This window comes from Quercus robur, chromosome 12, assembly GCF_932294415.1.
Source record: "Quercus robur chromosome 12, dhQueRobu3.1, whole genome shotgun sequence".
Lineage (NCBI taxonomy): Eukaryota > Viridiplantae > Streptophyta > Magnoliopsida > Fagales > Fagaceae > Quercus > Quercus robur.
This window is the reverse complement of record NC_065545.1, coordinates 31,506,246-31,533,781: the sequence shown is the minus strand read 5'-3', so window position 1 is coordinate 31,533,781 and position 27,536 is coordinate 31,506,246. Positions and strand designations below refer to the sequence as shown.

At 34.9% G+C, this 27,536-nt stretch overlaps 2 protein-coding genes across 2 annotated transcripts; both read left to right on the top strand.

The window, feature by feature from the left end:
• Nucleotides 1-77: 77 nt before the first annotated feature.
• Nucleotides 78-9,510, top strand: LOC126708668 (uncharacterized). Its single transcript, XM_050408523.1, has 13 exons — nt 78-247; nt 343-460; nt 600-678; nt 1,047-1,122; nt 1,230-1,313; nt 1,401-1,505; nt 4,443-4,523; nt 4,647-4,711; nt 5,355-5,424; nt 5,510-5,587; nt 7,941-8,038; nt 8,133-8,268; nt 9,108-9,510. Exons 1-13 carry the CDS (start codon nt 194-196, stop codon nt 9,252-9,254), a joined length of 1,191 nt encoding a protein of 396 aa, XP_050264480.1. The 5' UTR covers nt 78-193; the 3' UTR covers nt 9,255-9,510.
• A 9,341-nt stretch (nt 9,511-18,851) lies between these two features.
• LOC126708872 (acid beta-fructofuranosidase) lies at nt 18,852-23,352 on the top strand. Its single transcript, XM_050408861.1, has 6 exons — nt 18,852-19,612; nt 20,310-20,318; nt 21,098-21,948; nt 22,081-22,478; nt 22,586-22,673; nt 22,780-23,352. Exons 1-6 carry the CDS (start codon nt 19,198-19,200, stop codon nt 22,972-22,974), a joined length of 1,956 nt encoding a protein of 651 aa, XP_050264818.1. The 5' UTR covers nt 18,852-19,197; the 3' UTR covers nt 22,975-23,352.
• The last annotated feature ends 4,184 nt before the right edge of the window (nt 23,353-27,536 follow it).

The following is a 27,536-nucleotide window of genomic DNA, read 5'->3' as shown; positions in this document are numbered from 1 at the left end:
AAATCTCTTACCAACTTGTTAAGACTGTCTTCTTTTTTTTGCTGAATGTTAAGACTGTCTTCAAAACATTGGTAATAATAAAAACACCATATATATTCCACTATGTGAGAATATATATATATCCGTGGGATCCATATCCGCATCAGTTGAAAGTAGAGAGTGAGTCCCCTCCTATTCCTAACTGAATTTCCAAATGTCACTCACTTTGAAATCTCCGCCCTTCTCTGCTCTCTCTTCCTCTCTCCAGGTTTGTATCTCTCTCTCTCTCTCTGTATGTATGTATATACTTAGTGCATGACTATGAATGCATGTATGAGTGATTTTGATTTTTGATATTGATAGCATGGGAGGTCGAGGTTCTTACCTGGAGCTGGATCGACAGCTTCAAATCTGGTGCTCTTCAACAACGTTCGGAAATCTTTTCCGCTAATTCGAGCTTCCTCGTCCTCGCTCGACACTGGTCAATATCTCTTCTATTTAGTTTAATTAGATCCTCACTGTTACAATCTCGAATTTCTTTCTTTCTTTCTTTCTTTCTTTTGTTTTTTGATTGATTTAAACATTGTTGTTGTTGAAAAATGATTGGTGGTTTTCTTTAGGTTCCAACACGGAATTGGATGCTGTGTCTAGCTTCAGTGAGATCGTTCCTGACACTGTCATTTTCGATGATTTCGAGAGGTACGCTATTTCGAGAAAGAATGGAATTGGAACTAGTTTTCGTTGAATTCCTCTGTTTCCGTCATTTCATTGCTTACTCTTTTATGGTCATGAAACTGTACGGACAATATTGAAATTTGGAGAATGATATTACATATATGTTAGTACTAATTTGACTCTCTTCTACTTCAAAAATATGGAAACCCCTCAAAAGATTTAAAAAATAATAATAATAATCTTCTTCATTTATTATTGTTATTAGGAAGGCAGCACAATTGGAAGAATAAGACTTGGAAGTTTATTTCATTTCATTTTTTTATTTTTTTCTGAGCAATCAAAATGAAGAGGTTATGCTTGAATTGATGGTTTTGTTATTATTCAAAATTTAGGTTTCCTCCAACAGCAGCTACCGTTAGCTCCTCGCTCCTTTTGGGTATATGTAGCCTTCCTGATACAGTATTTAGAGTGAGGCTTCAATCTCATTGAAAACAAGATAGAAAAACTAAATCTAGGCTTTCCATTTTGGAATTTAGGATATTGTTTTTATAATTAGTTATTTTGCTCTTGTGTAGAATGCTGTGGAAATGGCTTTGGCGGATTCCACATGTTATGGGCTAGAAAACGCTGATTTGAGATTGTCATGTTTCGTTAACAAGGTTTGTTTTCTTATAACTTGATTGTGAGAAATGTATTTGTTTCATTAAATTGATCAAGATGGTTTGCTATGGGTCATGGACACTTAGGCTTTAGTGAATGTTGGTGGTGACTTGGCAAAACTAGTACCTGGTCGAGTTTCAACTGAAGTGGATCCACGCCTTGCGTATGACACACATGGCATTATCAGGAAGGTTGGTTTATGTAATTTGTTGATTTATTGTTTTAAAGAAATTGCTTAAATATTCATATTTGAATCAGAGTATTAGCTATGACTTGGTTGTTCGTTTTCAACTTCCATCAATCATTCATTGCTTGCTAATTCAATCTCTAACTACGCATTTACATTGTACTTTCTTGAAGGAATTTGGGTTGGGTAGATGGCAATCTAGAGTTGTTATTTTTCTCATGATATGTCTTCCACATTAAATATCTTGACCTTTAGATTTAGGGATATTAAAATCACCATATCATTGGTGCAGGCAAAGTATGAAATTTAAAATTTTTTGTACTTTTTAAACCCTCTTTCATTTCAAATAGATTTGTACATCAAGAAGTCCAGTTAGAAGGAAGGACCATGCTGCAATAAGCAGAAACATGAGATCTGAAAAAAAAAAAAAAAAAAAAAAAAAAAAAAAAAAGAAGAAGAAGAAGTTGTTGAGAAGAAATTGATGTCTTCCACTTAAGAGAACTATCATATAAGTTCAAGCCTTTTTTTTTTTTTTTTTTTTCTTTCTGAAATTGCACATTACTCGTCCTCTTTCTGCACATGAATACTAATGATGTTGTCTTGTGTAGAGCAAATGGTGGAAAATTGAAAAAACCAAGAAATATTGCTTAGTTGGCTTGAGCTTCACATGTGAGGCAATGCATACGGGTGCTGACAGAAATAGTTTTGCTATAGAATTCAAACTCCATACTTTACATGCAATTTTTAAAAAACCATTTTCATCATTTTGACCTATTCATGCTGATTGATTTCAATGGACCTTGAAAAATATATTTTAGAGTTTAGACCCCTACGCGTTAGCCTTGTGGAAATAAAAAATTTGTCGATTAAACACAACAAATAAAAATTGTATACCCAGCATAATACACACACACACACCACAGTTTATGCAATCAAATCAACAGCAATAAAGAAAGTCACTTAGAGATTGGTGACAAAGTGGAAAACTTAAGAAAAAACTTTCCAAAGGAAAAACCCCTATGGGGACAAAGGCAGGTCCATAGAAAATCCACTATAAAGGAACAGTTACAAAAGTCAGAAACTTACAAAATTTTTCCTAGCCTAGACTCTATGCAACCACTGTGAATGCCTTGATTTCCTTCTTACTCCAATAGTCCCCGAACCTCTGAAATGCTTCTGTATAGTGATCTCCTCCAACTAGAACCTTTGACATTGCATTGAACCTCACTGAAGATTTGTCTATGCAATTTCAATCTCTCAAATTTTAAATTTAGGATTCAAAGGTAAGATCGTTAATGAAAGCGGTATTTTATTAAAAACTTGCCATGGGTTCTAGGACCTGGGCTAGGACAAGGGTATGTAGAAATAAGGTACAGGATCAATAACTAAGGAAGAGAGAGGAAGATTTTCTGGTGCTAAAAAGCACGGGCTGAAATTCTATCAATAAGCTTAGCACACAAAAAATGCTCTCTCCATAGGGGTTCCTTTTGTTCAGCACAGGAACACCAAGAAAATGCTTTCAACTTGGTTACCCTTCTTAGCTTAAGAGCACAAAAAGCAAAAATGCTACTCGGTGCTCCTTTTCCTTTTCAGTCAGCCCAGCCCATTGTAATACCCCTTGCCTCTTGATGCATTTAGATTTTCTTTTCCCCTCACAATGCTCTCATCTGTGCCATACAAAAACAATGGCTCAGGAGCTTCAAAAAGCCAATCTTACTTCTTTGAATGGCTTAATGGCACAACCCCACACAAGGCACTCCCATGGTCTTTTCTATTCAGTGCAAGGAGCACAAGAGCTTTTAGTAGAGAATCTCTTATAATCTGCATGCAAACCCAAAATAGCAGAGAAGAACCACTACTGCTTTTTCACCCATGCCTGGCTTAATTTTTGACCCAAGGGAACAGCTGCTGGCCATCAATAAATTCTCATCCCATCAGTAACCTCATGGCACATGAAATAAGCAATCTATACACCTGGCTTCTTCAGCAAGCTTTGAGTTAAACAATATCTGAAGGGCTTGCTCGAGCAAGCTTTTAATCGCTCGAGCAAGCAGGTCTCAGTGGCTTGAGCAGTCCAAAGGCAACACTTAGGCAAAATCTCGGACCTATCTTGTATTGTTCGCTGCTACTGGGTTTGCTCAAGCAGCTTCATTTCATGCTTGACCAAGATTCTGTGGATGCCAATTTTTAGATGCAGCAACCAGACTTGATTTTTTAGATTAGGGATATCCCACCCTAATCTTATTACACTGACATGGATATTAGCCAATTAAAATCCTACGGACCTGATTGATCGTGAGTGATGCTAATTGATGATATTAGTGGATTTAATTCTATCTGATTTTTATATCCATATCTTCTGTCATCTCATTATGAGTTTATTTTCTTTTCATGTTGAATGTAATTTGGGAATCCTATAAAAAGCCTATGGACTTGCTAACAATTTATAATGGACTAGTGAAATTTGGGTTGGAAGTTTTCCTATAGTGCTTGGTGGTGATTCCTAGGCTGCTATCTTTATGTCAATCTTGGTGATGATTCCTAGTAAGTCCAGGTGGTGATTCTTGGGCTATTATCTTTATTTCATGTTTGATGGTGATTTCAAGCAACTGGTTCTTGGGTTTTATTTTTCTATTTTTATTGCTAGATAGTGATTCCAAGAAAACCCTAGGTGGTGATTCTTTGGTCTAATCCTATCATTCTTCTTTTTGTTTCCTAAAATACCAAGTCCCTTTTTAATAGTTCCATTGTCCTGCATCACACTGTGCATGTGAGAGACACATCCTGCATGTTTTTGGCCCCTGTTTTTTATCATATACTTTGTATCTTCAATATTTTTTGCTCATTCTCCTAAATTACCATGGAAATCTGTCTCCATTCCTTTTTTTTTTTTCTTTTACCTTAATATGGACTATTATTTTTAGTTGATCAAATTGTGCAGGTGCATGACTTGTTGAAATTGTACAATGAAATTAATGTACCTCCTGAGCGTTTGCTGTTTAAAATTCCTTCAACTTGGCAAGTGAGTATTTTAGCAAAATATGTCTCTATTTGCAATCTAAGAACTTTCTTTGAGAATTAAAGCATGGAAGTTAATGAATCTTTTCATCCCTTTGTGGCCCACAATTTATTGACTTTTATACAGGGAATAGAGGCCTCAAGATTGCTGGAATCTGAAGGAATACAGACACATTTGACTTTTGTATACAGGTATACACTAAGATGTATAATGGTGCTACCTTGAAACTTCACTATGACAATCAAAAATGGATATGACTTGATTTTGGTGACTAAAAGCTTGTCTTCCTGCTGTTATATGTGCTTTTATCTGGAACAATTTTATAATGATTAGTCATCAATTCTAAGTTTGGAAAGTGAGATCGTATGCTAATACACTGTAATTAAATTTCACACATTTGAACTGTGTTACAATCAGGTGAGGTACACTGAGGGTTTTCTTGATTATATAGTCAATATTTGGGTCTTCATTGTTGATCTTACGTTTGCACCAAGCAACAAGATTGGTTTTTTCCTTTTCTCCTTGGTGGCTCGGTGATAGATTTCCCCATATTATGTGTTCATATATCTTTGTTGTTTGTTAAAATTGCTTAAGATCTATGATGTTGATTTCCGGGTAGGGCAAGCTACTTCAGAGGTTAATGTGAATGCATTTTTATTCTCAGCATTTGATATTTCCCAAGGTTAATGCTAATGTATGATTTGCTTCAATCATCATTTAAGGAAATCAGCTTGTCATTAAGTAGCTTTGCCATTTTCTAGGAAGACTAAATTTAATCAACATTTTACATCTAGTGATCTTTCTTAATCATTTATGTTTTGATCTGTTTTTCAGCTTTGCTCAAGCTGCAGCTGCAGCCCAAGCTGGTGCTTCTGTTATTCAGATTTTTGTGGGTCGTTTAAGGGTAATTTTCTATTAATATTGTGTATTTCCATTGTTTATAGAACCTTTAGTTTGGTCATTATTGAAATGCAATAACTGTCCTTCAGGATTGGGCACGCAACCATTCTGGCGACCCTGAGATTGAAGCTGCTATCAGCAGAGGCGAGGATCCAGGGTTGGCTTTGGTTAGTTAAACAACACTGATCTTCTGATTTTTCAATTGATTCAATACAGTCAACAAAATTTTAGTTGATTTAATTACTGATTTTTCATTTGTTTAAATACATTCAACAAGATTTTAGTTGATTTAATCACCTGCAGTTTATTGGTAAAATTATAAGAAACCACTTTATGTTTATAAGTTCTGTAATTTTGCAATCTGATATTGGGGTTGTTTTTGGGACTGTGGGCAAACTTGTCTCTAGATAGGCCCTGGGCATCGGCTAAGGTTTAAAGAGACTAAGGAGAGATTGTGATGCGGGAGATGCAATAAGATTATTATTTAGTATTATTTATATTTGCAAGCCAATTGTATTTTTATGTTTTAGGTCCTATTAATTTATTGGACTTTTAGTATTTTAATTTAGAAGTAAGGTTATTTTTATAATAAGGCAATTAGGGTTTTCTAACCAATTAGAACTAGAGTTTAGCAATCCTTTATAAGCAACCTATTGTACTCCTTGAGAGATAGCTGATATTTTAATGAATGAAAAAAATGGCCATTTGGTCTCTTTTGGTCTGGTGCTAACTCCAGGTCTACCCTAGATGCTGGCTCCTAGTAGTTTCTCCGCTATGTGCTAACTCCAAGCAAAGCCTAGGTGTTGACTCCTAGGTCATATCCCTTTATTTTATTGTTGTTTCAGTTTTGTTCTGATTGTCCTGCGTCAGATTGTAGGTTCAGTTCTCACTTAAAGACTTAAAATAGAGGAAGAAAAGGACATTTAGATTGAAGTTAAAACAACTTTCGTGGTATTAATTTTGAATTTTGTAACCTACTGAAACTCATTGTCCAACTAATGTTTTCAACAGCATCATATTATCTTGTGAAATACTAGTTCTTTCAGCATACTATTTTCTGAATTCATTTTCTGCCATCTGTTGATGATTTTATCTTGCTCTTCACTGTGTATTCTAAACCGATATTAGTTCATAATTTTTTGACCTGGTGGTGTGGACACCAAGATGCAACAAAATTAGTGCTAATTTGAATTTCAAAATTTGATATTCCATTGTTGTAATTTTTCTTGATTGAGGATTTTGTGGAATTATGACCCCCCCCCCCCCCCCCCCTCCTTCTTTTTATTGATGTACTCTCTGAAAGCCTATTTAAAAGAGGCTTCAATGAACATGTAAGACAGACTTTGATGAAGTGAAAATTTGAATTGGAAAATTTCCAATTTCTGGGTTCTGATTCTTAAGTTTTCCATGCTTGGTGCTGTATTCAGGCAAACTCCTAAGTGCTGAGCCTGAGGGTTTATTATTTTCCCCTTTATCCTCCATTTGAAATTGTTTGGCATCATCTGGAGCATATTGATTGTTAGAATCAAATGTCATTATACCTTTCCTACCATGTCTATGTTCCTTTACCTATTTAACATTAATGAACTATATTACCCCATTTTGCTGCTGAGGGGCTATAATTGGCTAAGAAGCACGAACACGAACACGAACACGGGTACAGGTATGTGTACGGGTACATAATGGCGACATGATAGTTTTTGAAAAAATAGGACATGGATACGGCGGGACTTGTCTATTAAATAATTATTAAATATATTTTCATTTATATTTTTTTATATATTATTAAGCATATATTTTTCATATAATGTTAAATATATATCAAATTAAGAGTAATAATGGATAGTAAAGCAAATCCATGACTATTAAGGATGTTTAGAAATTAGAATACAAACCAAGAATAAATATAATTATTAATTTTCAAATGCATTATTACCATTCAGAGCATGAATGCTCTCTTTGTTTTGTGAAAGGGTATTTGATTCCTCTTGTTCTCGTGTCCTGACTGTGTTTTGTATTTATGTATTTTTTTAAAAAGGATACAGTTGAGACACGCATGCAAAAGTGTCCTAGGCGTGTCAAGTGTTTGACACGGGTACGACACCTAAATGAAGTGTTTGTGCTTCCTAGGTACTTGGTGGTTGATGCGTTTGAATTGTGATCATAGTACCCCCGACCAGATTTCCCTCATTTTCAAGCAATTGGGACCTCAATTTTCCAGCACCACATGCGTTTCTAGCAATATCTGTGTACAGCATGATTTGTTTCATACTCTATGGTTTCATAACCTCAAAGCATGGTTTCTACAACCTTTGAAGCTAATCCTAAAGGGCATTTGCTTCAGCATTGATACAAAGTCTGCGTAGTTGGTTAGACTTCTGGTACTGTGTTTGATCACTCAACTGACTTGAGTCTACACTAACAAACCGTGAAGATTAAAATAAATAAGAAGTAAAAAAATAAAATAAAAAACAAAAGAATAAGGAGACTGAATTAGACATACTATATCCATCCCTGCAGGTGACAAAGGCTTATAATTACATTCACAAGAATGGACATAAATCAAAGTTGATGGCTGCTGCTGTCCGAAACAAGCAGGATTTATTTAGTCTTCTGGGGTAACCATATGACATTTTATCATAAATATCAGGAAATTCTTGACAGGTTTCATGTTTGGAATAACCTTTGATGCTTCTGTTTGTCATTGCTTAGGGTTGACTACATCATTGCACCATTGAAGGTATTACAATCTCTCAAAGACTCCGTTACTGCTCCTGATGAGAAGTACTCCTTTGTTAGGAGACTTTCTCCAGAGTCTGCAGCCCTATACAATTTCAGTAAAGAAGAGGTCTGCTTTCTTTTCATATTCTCACTGCATATTCCTCATAAGCATTTGGAGTTTCTTTGTTTTACTGATAAAAATTGTGAGGAATGGAGCCAAATTTACCTACTTTATGGTCACAAAATGCAGTTTCAAAATCCCATCTAAGTTATGGATGTGTGTTGAACAGTGATAGAGAAAAAAAAAAATAGTTAATGATATTGCTGTTCCAAGCCCACCTAAGTTATTGTATTGGTTTACCTTTGTATTCTCTTTAAAAAAAAATTATTTACCAATGTCCTCACCACATCACTAGCCCTTAAATGGGCCGCAGAACACAGCCAAGACCCCCTTCCCCCTGTTTAGGTTTTTAGAAAAACATAAGAGCAAGGCTTTTGTCTAATGCTCCAGTGCACTGGACAGGACACAGACCTGAGGCCACACTGAGTCCTAAACACAATCTCCTCATCCAACACCTTTGCTTCCTTCACCATTTGCACTTCTACAGTTCTACTAATACTACGGCAGTAGCTGCCACCATCACCTCATCAGTGCTATCATATCACCACAATCACTATACCACATCTACCATCACTGCTATACATCTTCTATCACTGCCACCATAGAGATTGTCGTGAGATGGTATCATTTAGAGAAGCCTGACCAGTTCATGGTTGCCACGTGAAGGTTCACAGTAAATCAAATTTGCTGACAACAGCATATTGTGTCGGTGGAAATCAATCCTAACCAGACTATTAAAATATTACTGCTTATTCACTTGAACCCTGGCCTCTTTCTATAGGCACTCCTACTTTGATTTCTCTAAATACTCTTAGATGGTTAACCAATCATATCTTCATGTCCAGCTCGTGAAATGGGACCAATTAAGCCTTGCATCAGCTATGGGACCGGCAGCTGTAGACCTTCTTGCTGGTGGACTGGAAGGTTATGTTAATCAAGCCAAGCGAGTGGAAGAGTTGTTTGGGAAGATTTGGCCTCCCCCAAATGTCTGAAGGTGTTCCCATCACTTGCTAAGCAGATCTTCTCTTTATTGAATAAACAGTGTGAATTTTTTTTTTTTTTTTTTTTTTTTCAAACTTTCCTTCTAGCAATATTTGTTTCATGCAAAGCTGTTGATTTAGACATGAATGTTCACTCTTAATTTACAGGTTTTTTTTTTTTATTTTAATCACATAATGTGACAACTTGCCAATTGAGGGGCATCTGCTTTTGAGTATTTTTGTGCTCTATCACACATCTTTCAAGGTCCTTGATGCCCCTATTCCAACAACGTTGACTGTCTATCAGTGCTGCTCCATTCCAACTACATGGTATTCTCACCCAAAAAGGAAAAAAAAATGCCATTTATTCTGTATTTGAAATGTCATGCAATAGCATTGTTTTACGGGAATGGTTAACTTCTGCAGTACCACTAAAACATAGTTTGTGTCATTGAATAAGGATAGTGCAGCTGCTGAGCAGGTGTTTACCAATACATTGACATCTGATGAGATGCCATGAGTGAGAGTTTTAAGTAAGTCTATTGGGGAAATTTGACAGTTTATTGTTTATTTATTTATTTATTTATTTGAGAAAGGACAGTTTATTGTTGAGAATAGGATGTTAGGGTGAGATGTAAACAAATTAGACATGTGAGGGATACATAACCAGGGTTGAAGAGCCGGTTCATAAAACCCGGTTATTGAAGAACCGGATTGAATGCATAGGTGACACCAAATTTGCCACGTAAGGGCTTGATCTGCCTTTGTGAATTCAGCTGTTGAAATGTGGGAACCCAAACTCCAAATTTTGAATAATTTAAGGAATGATCTGTTGAGCAACCAGATCTTTTTTTTTTTTTTTTTTTTTTTTGAGAATCATTGAACAACCAGATCTAATTTTGCAATGTCCAATCACTTTATGTCATTCACTTCCTAGGTAATTGTTAACGAAAAAAAAAAAAAAAAAAAAAGAGGAATTATTAACGGGAAATAATGTGATTCACAAGTAAGGCAATTTAAAACATGCAAAGGCAAATTAAATAATCTCATTCACAAGGGGACGATAGCGTGGTGACAAAATGGTGACAAAATGGAAAATTTAAGGAAAACTTCCAAGAAAAAAACTACTATAGGAAACTTTTCCCAATACAACAAGTCCACGGTGACAAGAGAAGTTTTACAATTAAGAAAAAATCTTGTCCTAGACTATACTGGCCCATAGACAACTTACATATAAAATAAAATAAAAATAAAAAATAAAAAATACCTTTCACTTCATTAGAACATGTGGATTCTTCAACCATATGGATGGCTTCCACGGATAATTTACCCACAATCACCCATCAAAAAAAAAAAAAAAAAAAAAAAACCTTACCCACAATCACGGCTAAAGCTCCAACAGACTTCAAGAACATTTTTTAGGTTTTCTTCACTACAGCAAGTATGTGGTAGGCACTATATCTTCAACCTTGATCACCAATTGGTATTTAGATCTACTTTGATACCTCCAGTATGGTGACACTAAGAGGTTTTTATTTTATTTTATTTTTTTTAATTTTTTTAATGGGAAAATTGAGAAAATCTTTTTTTTTTTTTATATAATTTATATATATATATATATATATATATATATATAGAGAGAGAGAGAGAGAGAGAGAGAGAGAGAGAGAGAGAGAGAGGAAAATTGAGAGAATCTTGATTGCACACAAACACAACTCTCTCTTCTCTAAAAAAACCTCTTTTAGGTTGACTTATAATGTGCCTTTTATATTCCAACAAGTAGGTCTAACATTGGGCTTAAACGTATGACTTAGGATTTGTTTGGTTAGAGAGATTTTAGGGGGATGGAAAAGGGGAGAGAAAAGTGGAGAAAAAAATGATTTTTGTGGGTACTTGGTTGGAGTAAAGAGAGGAGGGAAAATCCGTAGAGTTTGAGTGTTTTCTCTTGGGTCCACCCCTACAATGTTTCCTCTCCAAATCAGAGAGAAAATTGGAGAAAAAGAAGGTGGAACAAATATTCCCACTTATGTGGAAGAAAAAACCCATGTGCAAAGTTCACATGGACTTGTCGTTTTCTTCTTTGACCTCTTTGTTTTTTTTTTTTCCTTTGGTTTTTTACTTTTTTTGTTTACCCATCTGTTTCGATTTTTTTTTTTTTTTGGTTTCTTCTTTGGTTTTTACTTTTTTTTTTTTTTTTTTTTTTTTGATACTTGGGTGCTCATTGTTTTAGATACTTTGGCTTGTGTTTTTTTTTTAAGTGTCCATACACAATTTTTTAATTAAAAATGTGTTACTTTTTGTTTTATTTAATTGAGACATAATTGTAAATTTAAAAAATCAACAAGTGCACACAAACACTTAGATTTACCTGATTCACCCAAAAAGTAAGTACACATACAAAGAGGAAATTTGTTAGTGTAACTTTATAAGAATTGCAGTTTTTTTAGATCCTTCATTTCTATTAAATCTAACTATAGAAAATCATTAGATATCATACACATTCTATAAATCAGTGATACAAGAATATTAACTCGTTTCAGCCTTCTTCTTAAGTGGCTTCCCTTCTACGCTTTGTCAGCTCTAAGCCAACCAAGCAGGCAATACCATTTCTTTACTCTTTTCTATGTCATCTTTCGCTTTTCTCAATCCCATCCCACACATACCAACAGCATGTTGATTGACACCATCAACTCCTTCAGGCCATGAAGAAATTCCAAGCCTCAATAACCATTTAAAAAAACTTGATGAAAGCTCCCCTAAAAGTACGGTGAAAGATAAAAGTTTGGAGTCTCGCATTTTAATAAGTAGGCTATTGTGGCTTGGGTATCTGAAATGCTCGAAGCCTAGTCTCATCTGAACCAAATATATATGGGACACAGCTAGAAGGTTGCTTAGCTACTTCAAATGGGCAAGAATGCTCACTAGGAGCGACTGCCAACTTGAATCTCATTAACAAGTCCAAACCTCAATGGGGTGAGCAATGAGTGTGGGGCAGGTGGCATTTCCTTTGCCCTAAAGGGATACACATGTAAGGTTTAAAATTTCATTACCTTTCTTCTCAACTAAAAAAATAATAATAACAAAAACAAAAACAAAAAACAATCTGGGTTAAAATTTAAACTGGGTTCCAGAATCCCGATCCATAGGATGTTGAAACTTGAATAAAGAGATGTGGATAAACTGAGGTATATTATTATTGGATGGCTTTCTTATCGGAAAGTTCAAATAGGCGTTCCCAAATATTTTATCAGATAAGTTTCCTAAATTAAAAGGTTGCGTGAAAACATACAGTTGAAAGATTTTCTAGCTCTTAGCTCTCAAGTCTTAGCCCTCAGGTGTAAACTTCCAGAAAATACTATCTCTTGGGCCATTCTCTCTAGGTAACCACTAACCCCCTAAGATTTGCTGAGCCAAATTAAGTACAAATGATGATATGAACATGTTTGGAAATAGGACTGCAGAAGCTTTTTGAGTTCGTGATGCAAAGGATCGCAAGAAAAACTAACAAGTCCTACTTGAGAGAATTCTGGTCCGCAGAAGGTACAACACAAAACCTTCTTTAATCTACTTTGATGATCTTGGTTAAAGGTTTTTTATTTATTTATTCTTATTATTTTAACAATGAAAGAGTTTTTTATTCCCACAAATTTGTCTTCAGAAACTCGTAACTTCTTGCTAATGAAGTAGAAGATTACCACTAGGTTATAAACTTAACATAGCAAGAGGATGGAGTAAAGCAAGGTGTGAATTTGGATGTGAGAATAAGTATATTTCTAGCATTACTCCTACTTTGAGTTCCCTATAGATATTATAGGATTTTAATTTATGACATCCGTTCAGTAATGATTGCTCTTTATCATCTAGACAATATATCAATTGATTTTTGACATAGATGAGACTCAAATCTAGATCTCTTATTTGATAATAAGAAATTTTACTAATTAAGCTAACTGAAATCTATAATATAAGAGAGTAAATGCTGATAAATGATATATTTGATTCTTTAAAATAACATAAAAGGTTGAGTGAAAATTAATATTTTCTTAAAATTTTCAATAAAGTTGTTGTTGAAGGCCAAAATTTCACAAGAATGCCCATTCCATGAAAAGTAAAGAAGACCCAATTCAAGCAACTAGAAGAATCAACATTAAGGCCCTATTTATGTTCAGATTTCCAGCAAAAAAGGTCATTAAAAAGTCCAGCGAAATTAAGTGAAAGAACTGGGCCGGGATACTCAGAGGTTGCCAGACGCCCGGGATCCTCAGGTAATGCAGGACAGCTACTGTAGGATTGAGACAGCTCAAAAGGGTTACCACGAAATACAATAAATGAAGAACAAATATGTCCTTTTCAAGCAGCCAGTGGTACAACAAAGAACCAGAAACTTGGAGAGTGACAATTCATGAATAAAAAGCTGGTACATCGAGAAACCCAGAATGAAGAACTATAAAGGGCAGTGGCTGGGAAAACTTTCAACCCAGCAGGAATGGATTCTGCTCACTTGGGAAAAATGACAGCAAGAAGGACAGCCAAAAAGCTTAGTCTAAAAGGTAAAAAGTCTTGAAAGAAGAAAGGGTGAAGGTTAGCTCTCCAAGGACGCCTCGGAATGGAAAGTCAGCAAGTGACTTTTAGAGAAACAGTATTAAAAGATGAAAATCATGAGAAAAAAAGGAAGAGACCAGCCCTTGAGCAACTGTTACAGCACGAGCTCTAAGGGGCAAAAGAGAGAAATCACTAGTACCATGGAGCCCTAGAAAACACACTATAAAAGGAAGAGAAAACCCATGTTGAAAGGGAAGAGGATTTTCAGTAGGAAGAATATCAAAAACAGAGTCATTAGAACTCTGTAAAATTTAAGAAAAACAGAGGAATGTCTCCCGGTATCCCAGAAACAGCCACTATAGCACATACTTGGATTCAAAAGGATTCAAACTTTGCAAGTCTTAGAGGCTTGAATAGCCATCAAAGTCTGTAATTTTTGAGCTTATTTGAACCTTGTATCACGTCTTAGTGAGCACACTTGTAATCCACAATCAAGAAAAATAGTGAAATATCTCATATTGATTTGAGAATTTCTAACATTTACTTTGCATATTTCTTTATTATATTATCTTCCTTTACTGCTTCTTGCTGCTCAATACATATATTCTTGCTTGTAAAGCTGAGTTCCTGCCCAAGCAAAGCCACTCAGACTTGAGTTCTAAATCCCACAAGTCTTGTGCAAAAGTATAAGTCTGTGAGAATTGGGGCCAGGATCCTCGTGGCTGAATCATTCTTATGAAATTCATTTACATATATGTATATGTATTAATATATATATATATATATATATATATATATATATCCTAATTTAAGAAACTAACAATTATTTGAAGATATGTGCATTGTATAGTTGTTCTTGTGTAGGACCTATAGAGGTAAAAGGAAAGGACAAAACTTCATTGCATAACAAGCATGGAGAAAGATTGTATAGTGCACAGAACCAGAGATTCTGGGTTCTTACAGGCCTAATACGCCCCGGGATCCCACGACAGTACGTCCCGGGATCCCACGACAGTACGCTCGGGGAGGAATCGCATTTTTGCCTTGAGGAGATTTATGTGACTTGCGCACAACTTGGTTCGTAATCAGCCCCCATTTAGCTGCGGTGAACCAAACCCAGTCCACCAAAACACAACTATTTGGCCCAGGATCCTTGGGCCTGTGTGCTAAAGAAAAAAGCACTCTCACAGTTGTTTATGTAAAATTAAACCTAATGTATATTTTTATAAGGGACTAGCATAAATTATATACGAAAAGCCATAGGATAGGGATCAATGCCTCTCTCCCATGCTGGCTCTTGCCTTAGGCAAGTTAGGCAACCGCTTAAAGCCCTCAAATTTATCTAATTAGGTAAGTTTTTTTATTCTTGATTTTTTTTAAATGTTAATTTTGTAAAATTAATAAATAAAACTCTAAATTACAGGGAAAAAAAAAAGAAAAAAAAACATTTAAGAGAAAAAAAAAATGGGAGAAGGAGGCCAATAAATTATACCTAAAATATAGTAAAAAAATAAGGAAAAAAAAATCATTAAAGGAGGCCAATAAATTATTCCTGAAATATAGTCAAGAATATAAGGAGAAAAATAAGTGAAAACAATTCGGGAAAGGAGGCCAATAAATTAGACCCGAAACATAGCCAAAAAATACGGGAAAAAAATGTCTTAGAGAAAAAAACAAAAAAAATATTGTGAGAAGGTTTTTTGACATAGAAGCTGAAATTTTTCACCCTCTCTCTTTCTCTCTCAACAAAATAGAACAAATCAACAAAACATAAAAATCGTTAAAAAAAATAAAAGCTTAAAATTTTTTTTTTTTTGGGGGGGTGTCAATATCACTGCCTCTCCTTCATACTTACCTCATAGTCTCCACCTCCATTATTACATTAATTATTTTATGCATTCAATATATGCATTTTCTCTTGTACAATAGATGATCTCTACATAATTATAAGATCCACAGGTAAGAAAGATAATTTATATACTAAATGCACAAATATCTTCTTTTATCACTAGTTTCAAACATTTTAAAATAAGGTAAATAGGGACAAAAAAAAAGGAGAAAATTTTTTTTTTCCCTGTCAGGTGTAATAATTTCATTTATTTTGTTGCAAAACTAAAGAATCAATATATGTTTCTTAAAATGATTAGTGAAGAAAAGCTCCACTCTAACTAATGAATCGTTCAATTGGCACAAACCCTACGTCTCTAAGACAAAGAACCCATAACGATTTCAAAGACCATCTTCTATTTTGCTTCTAGCAAAAACAACTCCACTAGAAGAGAAACAAAGAATCGCCAATATTGCAACTCAACCGGAATTTGATTACATTTCATTCAATTGTATAAAAATAAATTTATGATAATAATTCTTGAATCTATAAAAGTTATAAGAGAGATTAAACCCTTTTAGTCTTAGGTTGATCAATTAGTTTGGATCAGTTATTCTTCGTCACGTTTGCAAGGGCCATTCTTGTCGTCACTTTGACATACAAAAAGTACGAAGATTACTATGTTTGGTTCAACGATAATGCTTTTCTTCCTTGGTGTATCTTTCGCCACATCATAATTCGACATTTTACAAAGTGGATGTCCCAAAACCTGACACTTGGATCATAATGCAACAAAGCCACATCATATCACCAGGCAAATTATTTACGACGTGGCATGAGCAATAATTTGCTTAAAGAAAGTTGGAACATTGTATTATTTAAAAAATAAATAAAATACCAAATATAATGTATAATTGAAATAATCTGAAACATAACAAATTTAACAAATTTTTTTTATAACTAATATGATATATTACGATTGAAGTAACATAATTTTTATCTTTTTAATACTAATAGTAACATTTAACATGTTATGTTAATAATTATTAAAAAAATATTATATTTATTAACTCCATTTGGGAATAGTTTATTTAGCTGAAACTGAAATTATTTTGCTAAAAGTATTGTAAATAAAACTAAAAGGTAGTTGAAATAGTATAACGAGACTTATGAATAAACCAAAAAGTGCAATGAGATTTATAAATAATAGCAAAAATAAGTTAAAATAATAAAAAAAAAAGTTGGCTTTCTAGGCCAATGCTAAATGCAATCTTATTATTAATTAAGATAAAGAGTACCGACACGTATATATGAGATTTATAAATAGTAGTAAAAATAAGGTTTTTTTTTTTAAAAAAGGGCTTTCTAGGTCAATGCTATACGCAATCTTATTATTAGTTAAGATAAGGAATACCGACGCGTATATAAATAATATGTGAATAGTATAAAATTCATTTCGGGAGGTCCAATCATGACAAGGAGTCAAGGATTAAATCGGTGATCTAGTATATTATATTGCATTATTGCACTAGCACATGAATATAAGAGAATGATCTCATCTCTTCCTCAATTTCATTGGAGAGGCATTATATGCATGTGGAACCAGCGAGATCAGAGAGGGCCCAGCATGTGAAACATGACATAACAGTTGGGCATACAAGGTAGTTAAGATTAATTACAAAAACAACAAAACAATATGATCTTGTTTAGGTTGTATCGGTTTTAATTTGTTTTTTTGTCAATAATGAAAGGGAAAATAGTAGGAGATAGAAAATCACTATCATACTTACTCTATTATTGGAGTAGATTAACATGGTTTTAAGCTTAGTCATCACTTTGCATGTGGCTGAAACTAGTCTTCCTCCGTGATTCAATTTTCTTTCTCCGTGATTCAATTCAATCCTAAGAAGAACAAATTTTTAGTAATTGCATTTATTTTTATATGACAAAATTAATTGGTGGTCCAAGTTAAAATTGGTAGTCTGCTTTCCATCTGAGTCAGCATTTAGCAATTAGTAAATTATTAAAACCTTCCTACCTAAAATAATTTGAAGGGAAATGATTGCCAACAAGGTTTGTGGAGCTAATCTTTTTGAGTGATTAGATTACACGTGTAAATTCACCATTCTATACCACCAATCAAGTGTGTTTGTTTTAGTTCTCCATCCTTGTGTAAACGTGGGGTCTTCATTAATCAAAGAAACCCCCATTACCTCTCTCCAATAATTTCATTTTAAAATATATTTATTGATATAAAAAATTTGTTTGATTAACACGAAGTTTTTTCAGTTTTTCAACTTCTATCTTCTTTGCTGTTGCCAGGTGTTTGTTTCTTCTTTTTATCATAGTCTATCTTGCTACTGTTAGTAATATGTGGATTTGTAATCAATTGGTTTCGCCTAATTTCAACCCAAAATAAGAAGCAGTTTTTTCTATTTATTTTATTTTATTTAATTTTTTCGACTCTCTTAAAACGTGACTTTGAGTTCACTTTCGTGTCTAAATTGTCCTAAAATTGTTGTTGTTGTGTCCTGGTCCAGCTATGTTTCAATTGAGGCAGAGTGGAAAAAGTTAAGATACCTAACCTTTTTTTCATTTTTGCTGAAGTGTTGGATACCTAACTTGCATAAGTTACATGTGTCAAAGAACATACAGATAAAAGCACATATATATATATATATATATATATATTTTTTTTTTTTTTTTTTTGATGAACAAGAAATTTTATTCACAAGACAAACAGAACTACAAAGAGGAAACAAGAGCCTCTTCCTTAATGATAAGCTCAAAACAGGAAAGGCTGAATCCTACATCGAATGAACCAAAAACATTATTCACAAATGACCACTTAACTAGAAAATGAGCAATAAAAGCACATATTCAACTAAATGTGTGTGTGTATAATGCATATTAAAATTTTGTGTAAAATGTAAAAACATGGCAAATAATGAAGCATGAAAAGGACTTTAAAAAGTTTGAAATTGCATAATGGAATGGTCCAAACTAGTATCCATAGCATATCTTCCTAGACCCTAGTTAACCAATCACCTATTTTAAAACAAAAAAAGAAAAAAAAAAATTTGAGCTTGCAAATTCATTTCCAATCCTCAAGTGACAAAAATGGAATATAGATAATTGAGGGAGCAATTATGACACCAAGTATTCATGAGTCATAACCTATGAATGCAGAGTCCCAATCAATGCCAGAAAAAAATGGCATTTCATTTTCACCAACCACAGGGCTCACATGGAACTATTTTATCCAACGTTTATAAAATTGGCAAATCTAGCATTCCGCAGCATCCTCCTCGTCTATATAAGCATTTATTCATGGATTCTAATTCATAGATACACATACCTTTCCTTCTAGTATTTCTTAAATCTCTCTCTCTCTTTCTCTTTCTAGCTCTTTCCAGCCAAGCAAGAAAACCAACCAGCACTATACATATACAGCCACCTCATTGATCCTCCATTGAAAAAAACAAAAAAACAAAAAAGAGTTTTCACTTTTCATTAAAGTCACAACCTTGCTCTCTCCGCTCTATCCCATTTTGCTTGTTGCAAGGGACACCAGATATATAAACAATGGAGGATACCCTTCCATGCTCCTACTCTCCTCTTCCCAATGGACCTCCCACCATTGAAGGACCTTTAGACAAACGTAGGCCACGAACAAAGGCGACCCTCATAATCTTTTCTGGGTTGTTGTTGTTGTTGCTTGCTTCGTTTTTGGCCATTACTATAGGTTATCATAGGAATTCACACAATGTCCGTGAAAATGAAAATGATGAAGCTTTGTTGGCCACGTCCGATCCATCATCCGTGTCCATACCGTTGGAGCCAGTGCACCCCGTGTCACGTGGCGTATCGGCCGGCGTGTCGGAGAAGTCGAACCTGGCATTTGCCGACCACAATGCGATCTCGTATCCATGGAACAATAGCATGTTGTCATGGCAGAGGACATCTTTTCATTTCCAGCCAGAGAAGAATTGGATGAATGGTATGTTTCATTTTCACCATTGAATATATATATATATATATATATATATATATATATTTTTTTTTTTTTTTTTTTTTTGTCAAAAAAAAGGTGCTATACCTTTGTGAAAATTCTGAACTTGATCTCTCGTATACATGTATTATAGTAAATTTATATTGATTTAGTTAAGATTGTCTTCTGGGTTCTGGCCATAGAAAGCGTTCTTTAACATTTCAAATTCCTGTATAATAGGGATAAAGGTATTCATGTCATTATAATATTATATTGGGGAAAAGTGTGCCTAATAGTGTGGTTGATGAGCTTATTTCAATTGTTAGTCTTGTTTAAAAAAATAAGTTAAGTACAACTAAACTTAGAAGAAAATGAAATTCTTATCCCAAAAAAAAAACAAAAATAGAGGTTTGAGAAGAAACAAATATCTGTACATGATAAATAAGCTTAGCCTAACTGGGTTTACAGTATTACGTGCTTACCCTGTTGGATGGTGATGTTACAGGCACTGATGACGTTTTGAATATCAATATTTATACTAAACAATTATCATTACACTTTTTATTTGATTTTTTTTTTTTTTTTTTTGCTAAGCACTTATTATTTGATTTATTAAGTTATTATATGCTGATTTTGGTCCCTTTTTTGTGGTTATGTGCTTGACTTTCATTCCTTTGATGGGGAAATCTGGTTGATTCTGCTTCAGATCCTAATGGTAAGACCGTTACTTTTCTCTCTGAACCTTCACTATCACTATCACAGATTTTATGTTACCAGATGTATCCCACCTCCCCCTTCTTTGTGATTGATTAATATTTGCCATATATTGAATAGCTGGACTAAACATCTGATGGTGATCTGAAAACAATTAAAAAAAGGAAAGATCAATTCAAGACGGTATGATTGCACTATTATGATTAAAAGTTTGGGAATGCGGTTTCAGAAAATTAGTTCATTACAATATTCTATTACCATAGTGAGATAGAATTGTTCAATGGTATAACTAGCTGAGAATCTGGGTCATTAGGACAAGCTAGACCAATCTGAAAATATTGAAAGATTACACTACAAGTTTTAATAGTATTGGTATTATTCCTTTTAGTGAGAACATGACTGGTTTAAAGTTAGTCTTCATAGTCTATGTAAGAAAAATCAGGTTCCTTGGTATCTGTTGGTTGGCGATGAAGACCATCATAGGTTGAACTGTTAGAATTTTTGGTCAAATCTTACCAGCTGTCAAATTTCTACATGACTTTCACAAGAGGCAGAAAATTATTATGAGAATAGGGGGTTTGAATTCAATCCCACATGCTTAAAAAAAATGTTTTGTAGAACTTTGAATAGGGAGCAAGAATCTAGTCTAACGAGTAACAACTATCCCAATCCCACCCCACTACACACCCTGTCACCACATGTTGAATCTTTTACACTTTGTGCAATTTTGCCTTCATCCATAATTTACTAAAGTTAAAATCTACTTGGAAAATATTACAGGACCTATGTTCTACAAAGGATGGTACCACTTCTTTTACCAGTACAATCCTAATGGAGCAGTGTGGGGTGACATAGTTTGGGGCCACGCTGTGTCAACAGACCTGATCCATTGGCTTCACCTCCCTTTAGCAATGGTTGCTGATCAGTGGTATGACATAAATGGTGTTTGGACTGGGTCTGCTACAGTCCTTCCCAATGGCGAAGTTGTCATGCTTTACACTGGATCCACTAATGAGTCAGTGCAGGTTCAAAATCTTGCATATCCTGCCAACCTGTCTGATCCCCTCCTCATCGATTGGGTCAAGTACCCTGACAACCCAGTTCTTCTCCCACCACCAGGCATCAATAAGAATGACTTTCGTGACCCTACAACAGCTTGGTACACATCAGATGGGAAATGGAAATTTGCCATAGGGTCCAGGGTTAACACAACAGGCATTACCTTGGTTTACCACACTAAGGACTTCAAGAGCTATGAGCGTTTAGATGGATTACTTCATTCTGTCCCTGACACTGGCATGTGGGAGTGTGTGGACTTCTATCCTGTGTCCAAGACGGCTGGAAAAGGCTTGGACACATCGGTTACTGGTCCTGGAGTGAAGCATGTGATGAAGACCAGCCTGGACAATGATAGACAAGATTATTATGCACTTGGGATTTATGATGAGAAGACTGATACATGGATTCCCGACAACCCCAATATTGGTATTGGAATCAGGTATGATTATGGGATGTTTTATGCATCCAAGACGTTCTATGACGAGCAGAAGGAAAGGAGGGTGTTGTGGGGTTGGATTGGAGAGTCTGACAGTGAATTTGCAGACATGAAGAAGGGCTGGGCATCAGTTCAGGTATGCTGATTTCTTTCTAGTTACATAGGCCATGTCTTTTTTCCTTTTAAATCAAATTGGATTCATCAGCATGTATCTCTTATGATTCACTTCCTTGACAAGATTTTATGTTTGTGTAATGATCTTCTGCAGGGTATTCCAAGGACAGTGTTGCTTGATACAAAGACTGGTAGCAATTTGCTTCAATGGCCAGTGGAGGAGGTAGATAGTTTGAGATTGAGCGGCAAAGAGTTTGACAAAGTGGAGGTCAAGGCAGGATCAGTTGTTCCACTAGATATAGCATCAGCCACACAGTTGGACATTGTCGCAGAGTTTGAGTTGGATAAGGAGGCTTTGGAGAGGACAGCTAAAAGCAATGAGGAGTTCAGCTGCGGCAACAGTCAGGGAGCTGCTCAACGTGGTGCATTAGGACCCTTTGGACTTCTTATTCTTGCAGATGAGAGCCTTTCTGAGCAAACTCCTGTGTATTTCTATATTGCCAAAGGAACTGATGGCAATCTCACAACTTTCTTCTGTGTTGATCAGTCAAGGTATTTTACACCTTTCTAATTCTGCTCTTGTTTACTCAATAAATGAAATGTGTCAATTTTGTCAAATTAAACTTGGTTATGTTCTTATACTTCATTGTTTCCTTTAGGTCTTCTGAGGCAACTGATGTTAATAAACAAATTCTTGGGGGCTATGTTCCTGTACTAAAAGATGAAAAATTATATGTGAGGTTACTGGTAAGTTGAGCCTTATTTTCACTTTCAGTTCTACATGAATGAATATCTTACCATTATTGACTTGATCAATCACCTTAATATTGCATGGAAATGTATGATCATCCAGGTTGATCATTCAATAGTTGAAAGCTTTGTTCAAGGTGGGAGGACATGCATCACATCACGTGTTTATCCGACAAAGGCAATCTATGGGGCTGCTCGGCTATTTCTGTTTAACAATGCTACTGAGGCCACTGTTACTTCCTCACTCAAGATATGGCAGATGAATTCTGCATTCATACACCCCTTCCGTGCTAAGTGAAATATTTATATTAATTAAAGAAGAAGAAGAAGAAGAAGAAGAAGGAAAAGGAACAGAAAGTTCTCCTGTGGCAATCTACATGATGCTGCATCAAAGCGTCCAATTCCAATAACCTCACATCAACACTCGACATTATTGCCAGTTTTGTTAGTTCATCAATCTCTATTGATTCAATGTTTTTTGGTTTGATGGAAGGGTAATCGATTTGAGTTGATTGGGAATCCAGGCACTTGTTGCCACATAGCTCGAAATTGGCAGCGTCAGCAATTGATGCACTGAAGCTTCAAAATCCAATTTTCTGTGTGTACGTATTGATGCTGTGTTTTGAGCATATCTTTTTGTACATATAAATGGAAAAAATAAAAGTTCAGTTTCTCATATGACTTGTGCCATGAAGAAACCCTATTTATCATTTGCTTAACTTTACAGTGGGGGCTTGTAGTCTACATTCCCAATCCTACACTTTATTATTATTTTTATTCGTAATTATGCAGATGGAAAATTTGAATCTAGATTTTCTCAATGGGTACGAGCTAGATGTGACCAACGGAAACTTACAGGGTTTAGATCCTCTCTACCACAACAATTGAATTGTCCAAAAAAAAAAAAAAGGCTAAGAAGCCCTTGACTATTGTCAATCCTACAATTACACTAATTTGTAGAATTTTGTTGATAAATAATAAACTGCTGTCCTGATGAATTGCTTAGTACCAGTTACATCATACATGGCTGGGTTGATTACTCATTTATTCAAAAGTAAAGAGGAGGCCCATTAGCCCAACCGGAATTTTATAGCCACAATGCTGTCCAGGAAGTCAAACAATTGCCTGGCCTAATATAGTGCAACAGGCCCACAGTTTGGTGAGTGTGACTTGACCAAACAATGCGAAAGCAAAACAATCAAATATTCTTCTAACTAAAAAACCTTATTGCCAAACAAAAAGTTTTAAAAAATCCAAGCACAAGGTCAACAAAAATTAATAAATAAAAACCAAAAATCTTTAAGTGGAGCAAAATAGTACAATAATACTCAAATCCCAAAATGCAAAAATTTCAACTTTCCCATAAAACAAATAATTAAAGTGTCATGCCAATCACACATTTGAGATAGATGGTCAAGTGACAATTTTGTTTTTTTGGGTTAGCGTTTAATTTAGAGGATTTAATTTTCAATTTGGGATGGCTTTGTCCCTGGATGCTTGTAAACTTGTTGTATACAAAAAGGTAATTTGAACTTTTTTTTTTTCAAGAAAGTATTTTACACTTTGAAAAGTACTAAAAAAAATTTAATTGAAGACTTTTTTTTTTTTTGAACAATAAGAGAAATTTTGGTATAAATAAATGTTCTACTCCTCTCATTCTTCTTACTTAGCAAAAAAAAAAAAAGTTCTAGTAAATGTTAAAATTCAAAACTAGGCCTTCTGAAGCAAATCTTATAGAGAAATCCATGCATACATTTATAAAAGTCAAATTGCATTCTCTATAGGGTTTACCCAACAACATTGTTGCACACCTTTTGTTCATTTCTATTAATTCTCATTCGACCAAATCTCCCAAAAATGATTAAGGATGGTTTCTGTAAGGGCAAGATTTGGAGCCCAAGCCCCAATGTATGGAATCCTGGTCTAATAAGCTCAATACAATGAATTTTGTAGAGTATGGGTCAAAGAATTAGGTCTTAATGAGTTGGGCAATGACTAGTATGGAGTTAAGAGACAATCAAGCACAAATAAAAGACGTCAGTGCCAATGGATGTTTAGTTCGAGGAGCTCAAGATTTAACGTATACTGATCACAATATTAAGGTTGTTTAGTATGCTACACTATTCTCTCTTACTCTTTTTTCCACCCCCTCCTCATAGGGGCTTTTCCACATTATATAGTTCCTTTCTGATCATCTGAACCTTACACTTGTTGTTCATCTGGATCCCCACTTGAGTACCCATCCCATCAAACACCCATTTCAGCCCTCTGTGAGTTGTGGCAGCCAAGGCAATACTGTTCAGGAGTCCTCTCCACATTAATGCGGCCAGAAAAGTAGTTGCAGTGCATTTAATGTGGTGGTGACAGATTTTCCTTAGATATTTTGAGTTTTCTTCCCTCTCACATGTTCATGGGGCGCATTCAATTGCTAGAATACACAATTAGTCTGCGTTTGTCATGTCCGAGGAAGAGTTCCTCCTTGGACCTTCTTCCCTTCATCCCCCACTGATAAGACTTGTAATGTGGATCATTTAAGTCATCTTCTCCTCCTCGGACTTGTTAGTGTCCTCAGACAAGGCCCAAGACCCAATACATTGTTTTGGGCCCTAGCCCCTACAGTTTCCATTAATCTCTCTAAAGTAAGACTAATGTTCTCACCAAGAAAATTTGAGACAACTCCATTAACCCCAATGAAATTATAGTATTGAATGTGTTCAACTTATGGGAGATTGATAGTCCATTCATCAATAGATAAATTTTTTACTATTGAACAAACTAATTGTACTATCTGATGATTCCTCTATAAACCAAAAACCTCTTGTGCTTGAATAGAGGAAGCTTCGTCAATGGTGTGGATTATGGACTCACATTGTTTGCATATGACTTTATTTTTATCAAGTCCAATTTTGTCTCCTTGACAAGATTGGTAGCGAATCCCTATCTACAACACCAACTCTTTCAATGTGCTTATCCACATCTTTGACATCACAATCCTCCTCCTCGACATCAAAATTCTCCCCTTCTTCACAAAAAACGAATTTGGATGGCAGTTTTAAGGCCAATTTCCAACACCTATGGCAGCGAGCTGCTCCAATAGTGCATCAAATCATTCCTATATCCGCTAAAAGAACAAATCTTATTGCAAATTGCATGCAACATCATTGTGTTCATGCATTCTTGTGAACCAAGATAATATATTGAATATAAAAGATAGTTAGTCAATTTGAGATGACTAATCTCTTGAGAGAGGAAATAGACTTTTTTGTTTAATTTTTTGTTTAATTCTCATTAATGCATTTAATGTACATAAATAGCCAAGCTTAAGATAACCTCGTCAACAAATCCTAAAACATAGGGATCAATTTGAATACAAGTAAATAACAATACTTATCTACTACTACTACTACTATATTCAGAAAAAGATCTATCACTAAGCCTAAATTTAAATAATTCTAATTCAAATACAATTCATTGGGTCATGACATTCCTTTCCCCTTGAAATGAATCTTGTCCTCAAGATTCCTAGATAGGAAAATTGATGCGTCGTCACACCACGTCCTCATCCCTCAATTGGAGAAAAGTCAACCTCGAATTCATAAAATATTGAAGGATAAGAATTTTGGTGTTAGGCATGTCGTGCAATTCTTGAATCACCTTTGGGAGCACTAAGGATAGAAAAATTCTTGCATTGCTCACCATATTTATCAGGAATTACAAAATTTATGTTCATACATATTGGTGCAATCGAGGTTGTCTTTTCTTGAGTCAAAGGAAGCATCGTAGTCTCAATCTTTAGAACTTCAGTAAGCTCTTGTTGGTCATGCACCATGGAGGACTAATCATAAAAACATACATCAAACTCAAACTTTTTAGCATGTGTACCATCTAATGAATCACTTTCTTGTAGAATCTTCTCTTGTTAATGCTCTTTAGTAGGCTCTTGTTGAACGAAGGCTAAAGCAACACTTGTTGTTGTCGTCGGTATTTCTATCGGAAATTTTGGTGACTCCATAGTATTAGCTTGAATGTGTAAAACATTGTCTTCAAAGTTATTAGTCATTTTTTTGATAGACTGCAATGATTCAATTTGGAAGCTCAATTGATCTACTGCTACAGACAAGTTTTGAATGGCATGCTTTAGATCCAGGCTTGTCCATAAGTGGTCACTGATTGCGCTAATGGATATGGGTCAAACAGGTTGAGACAAGTTTTTTTTTTTTTTGGATTATGAGTGGTGGCTAGATGAGGAAGGTAGTGGTTGTTTGGTTGATGGTCATTTGGAGGATGGATTTTCTATGGTTTGCTGGAAAGAGAAATACAACAAAGAATTTTTTTTTTTTTTTTTTTTTTTAACTTTTCAATGAGTTGGATTGATTGGCTCTAATACCAAATGTTGTGAACCGGGATAAAATACTTAATGTAAAAGATAGTTAGTCAATTCGAGATGACCAATCTCCGGAACTTAAGAGAGTGAATAGAAATTTTTGGTTAATTTTCTGCTTGCTTCATTCATAATTCCTATATACATAAATACTTGTGAGGAGATAAACCTCATCACAACCAAGTCTTAAAACAATGGATCCAACTCCTATTTAAGTCTAAATACAAATTGAAAATTAAATCTTAATCTTCATCTACTGTAGAATTTTATTCAAATTCAAACTTCTTCAATTTCTACCTAATTATTTGTCATTTGGCTTTGGGACACAACATTCCATTCCCCTTTAGACGAATCTTGTTCTCAAGATTCTGAGATGGAGAAATTAACGCTTGCTCACATTGATTGGAGAATACTTGGCCTCAGATTTTGAAGTGTCAAAGGAAAAGGATGACAATGGAGACCTGCATCAATTCTTTAGC

Excerpts from the sequence above, each read along its gene's own strand:
- LOC126708668 (XM_050408523.1), top strand. The coding sequence starts at position 194 with ATGTCACTCACTTTGAAATCTCCGCCCTTCTCTGCTCTCTCTTCCTCT. Across the intron at positions 4,524-4,646 it reads AAATTCCTTCAACTTGGCAA|GGAATAGAGGCCTCAAGATT; the intron begins GTGAGTATTTTA and ends ACTTTTATACAG. Across the intron at positions 4,712-5,354 it reads CATTTGACTTTTGTATACAG|CTTTGCTCAAGCTGCAGCTG; the intron begins GTATACACTAAG and ends TCTGTTTTTCAG.
- LOC126708872 (XM_050408861.1), top strand. The coding sequence starts at position 19,198 with ATGGAGGATACCCTTCCATGCTCCTACTCTCCTCTTCCCAATGGACCT. Across the intron at positions 21,949-22,080 it reads AGGGCTGGGCATCAGTTCAG|GGTATTCCAAGGACAGTGTT; the intron begins GTATGCTGATTT and ends GATCTTCTGCAG. Across the intron at positions 22,479-22,585 it reads TTCTGTGTTGATCAGTCAAG|GTCTTCTGAGGCAACTGATG; the intron begins GTATTTTACACC and ends TGTTTCCTTTAG.